The following is a 13,664-nucleotide window of genomic DNA, read 5'->3' on the forward strand; positions in this document are numbered from 1 at the left end:
CTGTGTCGCTGTGTGTGCCTGTGCGGCATTTGGCGATGTACACAGCGCGTGGTGGTGTGTCGAGGCGGTAAGCACAGCGGTCGGTTAAATGTCTCGCACGCACGCACGTACGACAGCAGGGACGGCGAGTGAGAGTGCGGCAGTGGTGTGTGTGTGTGTATGTGTATTTGTGTGCGCTGCACCCGTCCCGTAGCCGTAGTGTAATGTGTAGTCTTGGATCGGCGATGCTGCCGTGAGCGTGTACGACGTAACGTGTGTAAAACGCGTTCTCCTTCTCGCTCGTTCCCTGTCTCTTCCTCTCCACGCTAATCGTCTACCCGGAGGTAGTCATGAGCAGCGTTCTCGCGACCCGCGAGGAGTGATTCAGTGAGTCAGTGCTCGTTTGTGTGCCCGCCGCGGATACACGGATACATGTCACTTGCGGCCGCACCACCGTCGACGATACCATGACGGTTACGCGTGCCGCTGCCGTCGAACGCGTCACCACCGTGCAGGAAACGCAGCGAAGTGAGTCCGAATTTCTACTCCGAGTGTTTGTTGTTGTTGTGCGTGTCGCGCCGAGGAAAAACGCGTACGTATGTATGTACCACGGTATCTTCTCTCTCTCTCTCTCTCTCTATCTCTCTGCGTTCATCCGCCTCTCACGCTCCATCTCCCCCGTTTATTCGCGACGAATATGACTCTCTTGATATTTTTTCCGCTCGGTGCGTGCGTCGGTCGTCTCGATTCGCGACGATCGGAGCGATCCGATGTGCATGCCACATGCATACGCGATCGAGGCGATCGAGCGAGTCCCGAATGCGGGTCGGGAGGGCGAGTCGCGCGATATCGCGTGCCATTGTTGGTTGCAACGCGCGCGCGGGTGCATGTGGCCACGTCGATGCGGGGGCACTGCACCGTGGGAGAGGAAAGGAGAGAAGAGGAGACCGAGGAAAAAAAAGAGAGAAGTAGTAGGAGAGAAAACGACGAGGGAGTCGCCACCCCCCGACGCAGCAGTATTTACGTTTTACGTGGCGAGTGTTGCGAGCGCATGAAAAAGTACATTCCTTTCTCTCTCTTTCTCCTCCTTCATATCTATCTGTCTCCCTTCCGCCTGCGCTTACTTCGCCTACTTCGTACGTGAGAGTACGCACGCATGCGGTGATACTACCGGTGACGGGAGTTACCCGTTCCTCTTCACTTACTCCTCTTCTATCTCGTATACGCTGCCCCCGTTTTTCCTCGCCGCGGCGCGGCGGCCGTAGAAAGTGCAGGAGAGCGCCACTCTTAACGCAAGACGAAATGGACGTGGACCTAATGAACGCCGCGCCGCGCACGGGTGAACGCATTCGTAAGAATGCATTCACATTCGTGCGGTCGCCTGTCCCGTCTCTCTCCCTCTCACATACACTTAATCTTCCTTCGTTTCCCTCTTTTTTCCTCCCGCGGTGACGTTCCTTTCCTCGCTTTATGTAATTGCTCGCGCCACGGACACCTGTCCGTCCGAGCGCGTGCGGCGCGGCCCGAAGATCGCGAGCACGTGACCGAATCTGCCCGAATTCGCGGCGGATCGGAGATGGACGTTCTCCTCCTCGACCGCGCCTTCCGTCTGTTCTCTCTCTCTCTCTCTCTTTCTCTTTCTTTCTCTCTTTTCTTTTTCTCCTTTCCCCCCCATTCTTTTTTGCCTCCATACGCCACGAAACCTGGAAGACGGCACCGATCTCGTTTTCAACGTGGCTCAATGAGACGGACTTAGCTCCGTCGAAGAATCTGCGATTGCAGAAACGATTAATACAGGAAATGCGGCTGTAACAGTTGTTACCGAGATCAAGACTGGATTAGGACCGTTCTACTTTCTATTTTTTTCCCTCGCGCATGTCTTTTCGAAAAATGCTTTCGAAACCGACAGCAAATGCCACCCCAACGTCTCTGGAGAGAGAGGGGGGTACTCCCCGGAGCGTGCGTGATACGTGACTCGTTGGAATGAATCTCTTCTATGAATACTTACATATTTCGTTTGCAAACAATAGAACATAGTAACATTGTGTGTGTGTTTTTGTATTCGATCGAAATCGTCAATCTTGACGCCTCAATAAATTGCTAAACCCTAGGTGTTATACACTGGAGTTTCTCAGACTCCGATAAAATTTCAAAGCTCTGTTATAAAGTCAATAAACAGACATTTATGTAATTGTAAAAAAAAAAGAAAAAGAAGTCCTTAATAATTCCCAACAGTAGGAACAATTGTTGCCAGTTTGTGAAAATGTGTCAGTAAAATTAATTAGAGGTGTCTTGGATCCCACATGTGTTATCGAGAAATTGTTTTTGCGAATAAACAAATTTTCTCATTTATTTTATTTTGATAATGTAAATTTATACTTAAAACATTTAATTATAATTTTTTTTAAATGTGTTTTTGGGAAATAATGACGTTATAATAGAGAAATCTCTTTCATAATGTTATCTATTTTATTGGGTTTGAGTTTGTTAAATTTATTTTAGAAATATATCGATAATTTATACTGTTAATTTTCATGTAAGTGCCAGTTCAAGTTTAGTTATAGTTTGTGTTATTAAACGTTAATTTTAAAATAGCTTACAATAATATTTAATAAGATTTTATTTACGTAAAAATAGTTTAGTTATTCTAACATTTTTTATATATTTATTTTTTAGCTATAAAGTAAAGAAAAATGTTTTCAAATCTTTTTTAATTATTTCTTAAAAGTTTAAAAAATTTCTTAATTATGTAGGTGAAGTTTTGCTCAAGAAAAATACAAATGGCATTTCAAGTTTAAGAGTTTCTAAATGTTGTAGGAAACATTTTGTGATTTTATAAACTTTTACTTACATTATATTTACGATTTTACATTTCCCTATGTATATTAAGTGATATTTGTAAATTACAATTTGAGTGATTTAACATCTCATAATAGTTGCTTTCTGCTCGTTAGGATTTTGAGATAAACGTGAGGATTTTAAGATGGCCGCGAAAACGGACGATACGGCGTCTATCGACAATCCCAACGATGGTAACTATTTGATCGCTCTCGGTTATATATCAAAGGATAATGCAACAGCAAAGTTTTTTAATACGCCCGTGTCTCGTCTTAAAGGAGAGAGTCTGGACAAGGAGATGTTGACGCTCAGTGGAACCGATGGAAGGATTCCGCCATCATATCTGTACAATACGGGATCAGAGCAGAGTACGGGAATCTCGGATCAGGAACGCACCACACGAAACCGTACTCCAGTCACGGATGATCAATTAGGTCCGTTACCATCTAACTGGGAGAAGGCATACACAGACACTGGAGAAGTTTATTTCATAGAGTATGTATACAACAGGCAGTTAAATTAAACCGGTTAAATAGGTCTTATATACAAATGATAAAAAATAATATGAACTCCATATACTTGTTATTTAATAAGTATAATAACGGACTCATGAAAATTTCAAATTTAAAAGAAATAAAATGGGCAAAATTAAGCCGGCACAGTATGTAATTAAAGCGCAGCTTTTTTACAGAAATTTAATAAGAATAAATATAATAAGAAATAATGACAATTTCGACGTTTATTATATTAATTATAAGGAAGGTGTCAAATCGTTTATTGGATTTATATATTTATTGTATCATACAGAGAGCCACGACTACTTATTTTTATTAATAAAAGATTGACTCACATTTGTCTCTAATATGGATTTTATTCTTGTTGGAATAAGATTATACAGCGTTCGAATAGCCATCAGTGTAATGTTATATTATTTTTTTAGTAGAACATGTCTTCAGAAATCTTGAAAGATAAGAAATAGAGAAGAACTACTTTTCCTTCAAATTGTATCCTTCAAAATTACTCGATGATTCGATGATATTTAAATCGGATGTTGTGCTGACTGATAAAGGTATAAGATTGAAGTTTTAGAGAATAAAAAAGGCAATTTTGGTAATACATAGTGAAAAATAAATTTTTTTCAACGTTACTTATCTAAACAGTTGAAAGAATTGTTCTGCTATATAAAAGAATAATATAACATTTCATCGATAACTATTCAAACATTGTATGACTTTACTCTAAAAATTTGTATTAAAGACAAATAATAGACTAATCTTTTATGAATAAAAACGTTCCTAAGTGTGTTTACATTCTATTCATTTCTGTATATGCTACAAAAGATGCAGCATATTATAGATATGTAAATATGCGGCTTATTATTCTTGAAAGGATTTAATAGTGGGCTAATATATTCTCTATTTTCTGAAACTAATTAAAATACTACAGAAATCTTCAAAAAACAGAGAAAGAGAAATAAAAGATTTTGAATGTTCTTTTTTTTCTCGAGAGGCCCTTTACTCCAGTCAGGAATTAAAGGAATTAATAATAATAATGTATGTATACTTATGCAGGGTTACTTCGTCATATACTTCTTATAATGAAAAGATGACATTCTTATTAATAATAATATAGATATTCTAGTATACATTCAAGATAAAATTATGCTTGCACAATATGTCTTTGTTTTTTTTTATTACTTAATTTTATTTTTTGATCTAAAAAGAAGTATTAAAAAGAGGTATTCGTAAATTATGTTATAGCCACAATACAGGCACATCTCACTGGCTGGATCCGCGTCTGTCGAAATTTCAAAAAAGATCTCTTGAGGAATGCCTTGATGATGAATTACCCTACGGTTGGGAGAAAATTGACGATACTTTATACGGCACGTACTTCATCGATCACGTGAATCGTAGAACTCAATACGAAAATCCAGTGTTGCAAGCGAAAAGAGCGCAACAGAACATGCTCGAGAGGAAGAGTCCCAACTTTACCAGAAATCCTGACAAACTAAAAGGTCAGAGAATACGGACTACCTTAATAAAGAGCTCGCGGGGCCTGGGATTCACCATTGTCGGCGGTGACGACACCGTGGAAGAATTCCTCCAAATTAAAAGCGTCGTGCCAAATGGCCCAGCGTGGCTGGATGGGAAGCTGCAAACTGGTAATTAAACAGAGAACCATTTGCATTAATGTTTCAGCGTGCGATTTACTCCGTTCTCGCAGTTGTACGCACAATTTTTCTTTTTAGGGGACGTGTTAGTTTACGTTAATGATACCTGCGTGCTAGGATTCACGCACAACGAAATGGTAAACGTATTCAAATCAATCGGCAGCGGCGAGACTGTAACTTTGGAAGTGTGCCGAGGTTACCCGTTGCCCTTCGATCCCAATGATCCTAATACGGAAGTTGTGACCACAATCGCCGTTAATGCACCAGGTAAAGCAAAAGTACTAACGATAGTCAATTCATATTGATGTGCTTTTTTATTCAAATATTAGAAGTATGGATCTACGCGAAACTTTTCAGAAGATCCCGCGATGTACATGGATCTGAATTCGTCTCTCCAAGACAACAGACGTTTTAATTTTCTCGATTCGACATTTTTGCCAGTGCACAGTCTACAAAATGGTGAGAATCTCGCCACAACATCCGTCAACTCGATGCCCGATCTCTGTATTTCGGATAAAATTAACACGATAAAAAGACCAAGTAGCACAGACATTCTGCTGTCGGAGAGCAGTGATCTAAATGACTGTAAAGACTCATCGGTGTCTTCCAAGCCAGAATTTCTCAGCATCGCTATCGTAAAGGGAGCCATGGGATTTGGTTTTACGATAGCGGACTCTGCTCACGGCCAGAAGGTCAAGAAGATTCTGGATCGTCAGCGTTGTAAAAACTTAATGGAGGGCGATATTTTGGTCAATATAAATGACATCAATGTCAGGAACATGTGCCACTCGGAGGTGGTGCAGGTATTGAAAGACTGTCCACGTAACGAGGAGGCATTGATACACGTTCAACGAACGACGACCAAGTTGAAGGAGAAGAAAGAAAAAAGCGCACAGGACTTTTTCAGAAGCAAAACACCCACCGCGGACATCTACAGCACTCAGTCGAAGACAGTGATACCTAGTAGGCCAAAAACGCCATTGATCGATACCAGGAATCGTCCCAAGTCGCCGACTATCACGAGTAGACCGAACTGGAATGACATGCAGGGCGAAAACGAATTGAATCCACTGGACAATCACTACAAATATTCCGACTATTCACACGGAATGTATTATTCGGATCCATATAAGGCCAACATCACGGCCAACCTGTCGGACAATTTTGCGGTAATGAATCTCGATGACGATTCCATCAGGAACGTTCCGAAACGTGACTGGGTAGCGAATGACAAGTTGAACATCAGTAATGATATGTACTCCATCGACATCTCTCGTAACAATATGCTTAAGCAAAACGGATATTTGCACTCCGAGTATTACAAGGACGTCTATCCAGTTCAATCACATTCCCAGTACAATGAAGATTACAATGTGTATTCCATCGGACAAGAGCAGAACGTTGACACTGGTGAGATCTGGGATAAGCGGAAAGAAACTACCAGTTTCGAGCATGAACAGCCACATTCCAGTTCCATATCTCGGTACGTATATCGTTCTATTAATCTGTCAAAAGTTAAACAAAATTTAATTATATCATAATTAGTCTCTTATCCAAAATCTTTTTTAAAGTTCCTACTCTTTTGGGTATTCTCGCGTTTGTTGTGCGTATCATTTTTAAAAAATATCTCCTAAAACTTTTGAGTCAATTGGATTAAAACTAGATGAGTTATTGTGACAACAATTTTAATCCTCAACATACATATTGGGGTATGCGGCGCCTCAGCGAAATTTTATTTTATTTTATTTTCTACAATTAGGCGTAATTTTAGACTGTTTAATATACATGAATTTTTCTAGATCTCCAGATACAATGGTTTAAGCACAAAAGCTATTTTAAGTGGCTAGGGTATCGCCCATCCATGTGTATGTTATGTATTTTTTTTTTATGTATGTATGTTGAGGGTTAAAAATGTTTTGAGAAAATGCAGTTAAAATTTTGCAAATAGTTTACATGTTAATATAAACTTTAGCAAGCAATCTTTAAGAACTTTTTATTTTTATCTTATTTAATATTCTCTTTCGCGTTTACTAATTACTAACTACTCATTTACTTCCCTTACTTACTCAATGGTTTAAACAAGTTTTAAAAATGTTAAAGATATAATAATCGTTTTTAAAGATATATATGTATATTTTTTTTACTTAACGCAAGAATACCGAATTAATATTATAACTATTAGATAAAATGTGTTAAAAAATTGTCAAATATGTTTGTAAACTATATACACAGGAAATTTAAGGAAATATTAACGAAATATATAATAATTTTATTTCATTTGTGATTCAATCAATGTGATTTTATTTGTGATATTTAAGATATCCTCAATACACGAACGAATTGGTTTGTCCAATGGTACCCGACATAGAATGGATAGAAACTTTAGTGACTTTAGTCAGACAAGACACTGGATTTGGATTTAGAATAGTTGGCGGTACAGAAGAAGGATCTCAGGTTGGTTTTGATGATCCGTATTAACGATGTTATCGTATGTCGCAAAGTCAAACGTAGCTATCACGGTTAATGAAAACAGAAATATTAAAAATATTACGGTTAGCAGGTTTCGGTTGGTCATATCGTTCCCGGTGGAGCAGCTGATCTCGATAATAGACTCAGTACTGGCGATCTGATCATGTCTGTCGATGGAGAGAGCGTCATGAACTCTTCTCATCATCACGTAGTTCAGTTAATGATAGCGGCGGCACAAAACGGTCGAGTAACTCTAGGAATACGACGCCGAATCAACACACAGGAGCATCTTCAGGAGAATCTTCAGTCTTCCTACGGTCGACAAATGAATCTTCAATATCCTTACGACGTCACCGTTAATCGGATGGAAAACGAAGGATTCGGTTTCGTGATAATTTCGTCTGTCAACAAAGCTGGTTCCACGATCGGCAGGATAATCGAGGGCTCGCCCGCCGAAAGATGCGGCAGATTGAACGTCGGAGACCATATTCTCGCTGTCAATCATATAGATATCATGAACGTTTGCCACAAAGATATCGTCAATTTGATTAAAGATTCTGGTTATTCCGTCACATTGACAATTGGATATCCATTGGATGATTGCTGTAGCAATACGTCTCTTTCTCAAAAGGTATACTTTGGAAAATTTTGTAATTTAACAATATTGTGAAAATTTTTTTCTTATTGCCCAGACTAAGCGGTTAAAGTGTTGAATTTTTCTGATAGGACGAGCCTACAGGTGATGGTGATGGGGGCCAATACCATGCTGTAGAGTTAACTCGGGGCACCCGAGGTTTTGGCTTCAGTATACGCGGTGGTCGTGAATTTCAAAACATGCCATTATTCGTTCTGCAGATTGCAGAAAACGGCCCAGCGTCCATCGACAATCGACTTAGAGTGAGTAATATCCTAATATATTTATGTTTAAATGAATAAAATTGATTTGTTAATACTTATTAAATTTATTCGTTACAAACTATGAATTTGGTATAAGACCTGTATGAGCGCGCACTCGCGCTCGTTCTCTCTCTCTCTCTCTCTCTCTCTCAAGCTTAAACAAAAAAATGTTTATCATATACATTTACATTCAAGGAAAAATGATTTAATTAATTAAATTTAATAGATTTCTTTATTTTATCGCACTAATTTTATATATACGTATATATAAACAAAAATTTGGACAGCCTCCTTATAATAAATTTAATACGTAAAAAATAGAGCCATAAGAAGTGCAGGTTTTTAGTGCCTAAAAACAACAATTAAACAATTTCCTGTGTCACAATTTAATTAATTGAATACATATGTTACAAATATTTCGACTTTCTTTTATAAAAAAAATTGTGTGTGTGTGTGTAAAGCATGAAAAGTCGCTTTGAAAAATATTTACCCACTTTCCTGAAAAGAACTTCAAAAAGCTTTCTAAACACAAGAAAATAAAAAATCCTTTATTGTTTATTTAGAAAATAATTTAAATTAGATACATGCTGCTAGAAACATTTTAAACTATGAATATATGATATTACATGGAAGTGTTTTGTGTTACTTCTAGATTGGCGATCAGATAATTGAGATAAATGGTATTAATACTAAAAACATGACACATACAGAAGCGATTGAGATTATACGTAATGGTGGACCATCTGTTCGTTTATTAGTACGACGTGGCTGCCAGATGCCTTCAGTGGTAGGTGCTCCTCCACATCTCTACGATATGAATATATAGAGAATTAACCTTTTGATAATAACATATTAATCTTAACTTCATGACATTTTCTTCTACTTTTGATGATACTAATGCTAACATTAGCACTGTATAGAATCTTTTTGACGATCTGGAAAACAGCTTTTCAGGGTACATAACATTAGGTAATTATGCTAAGTGAAGAAGATGTAAGACAATACAAGAAAAAAAGAATCTCAAATAGACGATTACATAATAATTTGCTATTACAATGACGGTAATATGTTTCATATTCAATATGAAAAATTGTGTTGTATTGCACAATTCTTTGCAATGTCTTGTGCGATTCTAAAATAACAGAGATTTAAAAAATGCATTTATAAAAATTGTATACACATATATAATTCATTTTTGTAGTTATATTACGTGCTCCTTTTACAGTTACGCAATGTGAATGATTTAAACTGTATGCACTGCAAATTTGTCATTACGATAAATGTTTAATCTGCCTTTAAAAGTAGCGCCGAGCTAAATTTAATAACACCAATGTGATCAATTTGCGATAATGAATGATAATGCACAGTGATGACAAAAAGTTTCTATCGTAATTATTATGCTTATAGGTGTGTCAAAAAGTATTCTCTAAACAGAAAGAACGGATATTCGAAAGGGGACACATATAGATAACTTTTTTTCTTGCAGCTTGCGAAGGTTTTAATATAAGGACAATTGTACTTGCTCACCTTAACAAAAATTAGGCTGGTGCTAACCTAGTTTTTCTTAATCGATCTAATCAGCAGAGTAAAACGTAATTTCATCCTAACACGTGTGATAGCTTTGAAAGTATATGTGCCTTGTTGCGCGTGTTCCGTATTTAATGAGATTATTAAAAATAAAATACAACCGCAGCCTTCGAAAGTGGATTGTAAATTTTCATTGAAATTCATTGTAGAATAATCTCACAATCGACCAAATAAGTATTCGACCGAACCACGAGGGCACCCCGTGCAGGCATTTATCGAAATTACCCGAGAGGGGTGTGCCCGTACCCCGCAAAAAACGTCAAAAAGTTCGATTTTCTATTTCATTGAACTGCTGCTCATCCAAAAACAGATACTTATAGCTACTTGTAGGCTACTTCGTAAGACGCGCAGAATTCGTTTTTTTACGCAGAAAAATTTTTTACAGCATTTATAAGATGCGTGGACTCCTCATTCTACTTTTTTCTTTTTAGGGAAAACATTGTTAATTTATACAAATGCGAATAGTATAATCACACAAATGACTTGTATTAACATATGAAAATACATATGTAGGAAATTTAGCGCAGTATAAATGCGTTGAGAGTATAAAGTTACAGACGTTATCTGTTTGCTGACGCAAGCAGCATCGATACATATAGAGAATCTCAGAATTCGATATCTAATATCACATAAAGATGACACAGACAGCGGTATGTCCATACGCGCTGTAAGGTGATATTTTGTAGACTGGCGATATAATAATATAAATTTATTATTTGTCTGCTTTTTTCTCGATAACGTTTTTCAAAGTTGTAGACTTTTAAAATTTAGACTCCTATCATATATAGACACCACTTTATGAATCTTTTTAGATAGCAACATAATTGTGGCCTTGACGATAAAGTATTACATCTTTTAAAAAAATATAAGGAGGGATCTCGCGTGAGAGATTTTGTCTTATTTGCTCATAACGCGCGATTATTACACAGTGTTTACTATCTTTAATATCTTTTTAAATTTAATATGCAAGATTTCTGTGTGCTTTTCTTTGTGATTATTGATGATTAGGAAAAACATTTAAAAAGTGTAATATAATAAATTTATTTTAAAATTTATTTCAAAATAAATTTATTTCAAAGTTGTGTTAAAAATTCTCTAATTTTATATCTGGATAAAATTTCTAGGAAGTAATTTTGAGACTTTTTTTACAAAATTACAGTAAACACTCTGTTCTACTATAAAATTTTGAAAATTCTGTTGATGTCTTATCTCTCCTCATCCCCCTTTTTCCTAAGTATTTATTATCACTTATATGAAATGTATATGTCAGTAATTATGTATAAAATTAAGGACTCATACAACCAAAGAAGTAAATGCACCTGTCAGCCATTTTGTTCTGAGATTGAATGTGGTGGAAGATCGATATGATAGAATCTATTATTGTAATAAAAAATTAATCTTTTTAACGGGTGACAATTGTTATTACACCCGGGACTAGCACGATGTATTTATCGATGAATTATGCATAGAGAAATTATAACGAAGAATAAATTTCATAGAAATTTTTCTTCTTCACTCTTTTCAATATTTATGAAAGTTGTATGTTTGAAAGAGTAACGTATATATTTTTTTACCTGTAAAATAGTTAGAGATGGCAGATGTTGTTCAGCATGATAAGAGAAATGATAAAAAGAAGGAAAAGATAAACTAGATTGTATTTTTAGATCTCAGGATTGATGTATAAGAAAGAAAAAAAATATATATATACATATATATATATATATGTATATGTATGTATATGTATAATGTATATGTATACATATTTTGTATATACATATTATACAACTTTTTTTATATGCAAGATGTTGGCAGCAGATAAGAGAAAATTTAAGAATTAAAGGAGTATTTAAGCTTTGTTTTTAGTTATAAATGTTTAAATATTTACGTGTTATAGATACTTTTTACGTAAATATTTAAATATTCCGAATTACAATTTTAAGAATAATATTTCAGTGGAGACTTCGTTTTTTAATTACAACTTTTAAATTTACATTACATTTTTTACATGAATATTTAAGCATTTATGATTAAAAAACGAAGCCTCAATTGTATTTTTATTACTTTTATATGTGATTTTTACTTTATCTAGAACATTTTTTAAATTTTGTCTTACCTGTTGTCGAGCAGATTGTATAAAATATATAATATATGTATATAAAATATATACACATATATGTATGTTTTACTTATTATTACACGTGTATGCTTAACGAATAATTCGTATAAGCGATAAGCAGCAGCAAATGCATTTAATCGGATCACACAGTATCCATTTTATAATCATCGCGTTTATTTTTTATAATTATATATAGATAAAGAATTTGTATATTGTATAGGATATATCGTAAGTTTAGAGTAAATGTATATACTTGTTTTTTGAAGACTAAAGGATAATGTTGATAATTTATAAGATTTTGCTATTGTAAAAAGCAATAATCGCATCAATTGTTGTCTCATCGACTCGAGAAATTTACTCGTCAAGAATTTTGTGTCTTTACTACTCGTTCTGCCTTTTCTCTTGCCAAAGCTCTAAGTACATCGCATTTTTTTTAAGCGACTGTCTCTTGAGGCGATTATGGCGAATATCTAGTTCGAGGAAAAAAATATTGGAACGTTTTTACAAACGTTATATCTCGAGTAGTAAAGACAGCACCGATCATTATTAAATTTTTCACTGCACGCACGAAAAATATTTTGTATTCAATATTGATATACACTAATTTAGCTGGATCAAATAGTTATTTTATACAAGCTTCGTATATTTATTGTAATTCAAATGTAAACCGAATTCTGTATATGTCCGTTACAACTTAATAATCGTTGAATAATCCGAGATAAAGAAACTGATATTGTTGCTAAGGATATAATATACTACCGATTATATATTGTTGTTGAGATATACTGAAATAATAAATACCGCATTGAAAAAAAATTTGGAGATGCATGATTTATATTCTTAGATAACCCTGAATTTTCTTTCTCTCTCTCTAGCTCTCTCTCTCTAATTCATTTTCACACTCTTTATTCACTCTCATTATCAATCATAATTTGTGAAATTAAGGACTATGTTTTACGATCGATAAAATTCGCGCAATTCATAAATTCGTATGATAAAAATCGCGTAAAATTATTAAGCAAGGTCCACAGTCGACCACTATCGACACAGACTATCTCATCTGTTTTATCTTGTTTAGGAAAAAAACCAAGAAAAAGTTTCAAAAATATACATGTTTCTTAAATCATTTTTTCCTATAAAATTGATTGACATAATCAATTTACCTCAACCTAAATTTTTTAAATTTGTTTTTAATAATTAGTTGTAAAATTATTTTTTTAATGTCAAATATTTTTATGCTCGTATTTTATTATTGTTATATAGCTAACTTTATTGATTTGGCCGTAGGTTTTAACTCTGCAGGGCAGTGGGACATATATCTTCTTTTTTTCTGTTCATTTTTTAATATTTCTGTTGTATTTATCTGTAATTATTGATGGAATTATATCATTTATATTTATAAGACTGTAAACTATTATTTTTTGTATAATATTTTAGTTAATTATATGATTTATTATATGATACTATTATATCAAATAATAAATCACTTAAGACAACACTTAATCAGCTATAATAAAATAGATATAATATAAGTAAATAACATATAATATAAGTAAATATGTATAACATGCAAGGAACCAATATTAATATAAATATATATTAATT

General features: G+C 35.0%; 1 protein-coding gene across 3 annotated transcripts; it reads left to right on the forward strand.

Moving 5' to 3' along the window:
- Nucleotides 1–38: 38 nt before the first annotated feature.
- LOC105828604 (membrane-associated guanylate kinase, WW and PDZ domain-containing protein 1) lies at nucleotides 39–11,616 on the forward strand. 3 transcript variants are annotated; one of them, XM_036283943.1, is made up of 10 exons: nucleotides 39–507; nucleotides 2,934–3,011; nucleotides 3,096–3,312; nucleotides 4,578–4,981; nucleotides 5,069–5,257; nucleotides 5,351–6,473; nucleotides 7,309–7,444; nucleotides 7,548–8,090; nucleotides 8,186–8,356; nucleotides 9,009–11,616. In XM_036283943.1, exons 2-10 carry the CDS (start codon nucleotides 2,963–2,965, stop codon nucleotides 9,180–9,182), a joined length of 3,006 nt encoding a protein of 1,001 aa, XP_036139836.1. In that variant the 5' UTR covers nucleotides 39–507; nucleotides 2,934–2,962; the 3' UTR covers nucleotides 9,183–11,616. The 3 variants fall into 3 exon arrangements, with proteins under 3 accessions (XP_036139836.1, XP_036139834.1, XP_036139835.1); XM_036283941.1 differs by having other exon boundaries at nucleotides 43–507; nucleotides 5,348–6,473; XM_036283942.1 differs by having other exon boundaries at nucleotides 44–507; nucleotides 5,348–6,473; nucleotides 7,551–8,090.
- The last annotated feature ends 2,048 nt before the right edge of the window (nucleotides 11,617–13,664 follow it).

This window comes from Monomorium pharaonis, chromosome 3 (genome assembly GCF_013373865.1).
Source record: "Monomorium pharaonis isolate MP-MQ-018 chromosome 3, ASM1337386v2, whole genome shotgun sequence".
In the NCBI taxonomy this organism is placed as follows: Eukaryota; Metazoa; Arthropoda; class Insecta; order Hymenoptera; family Formicidae; genus Monomorium; species Monomorium pharaonis.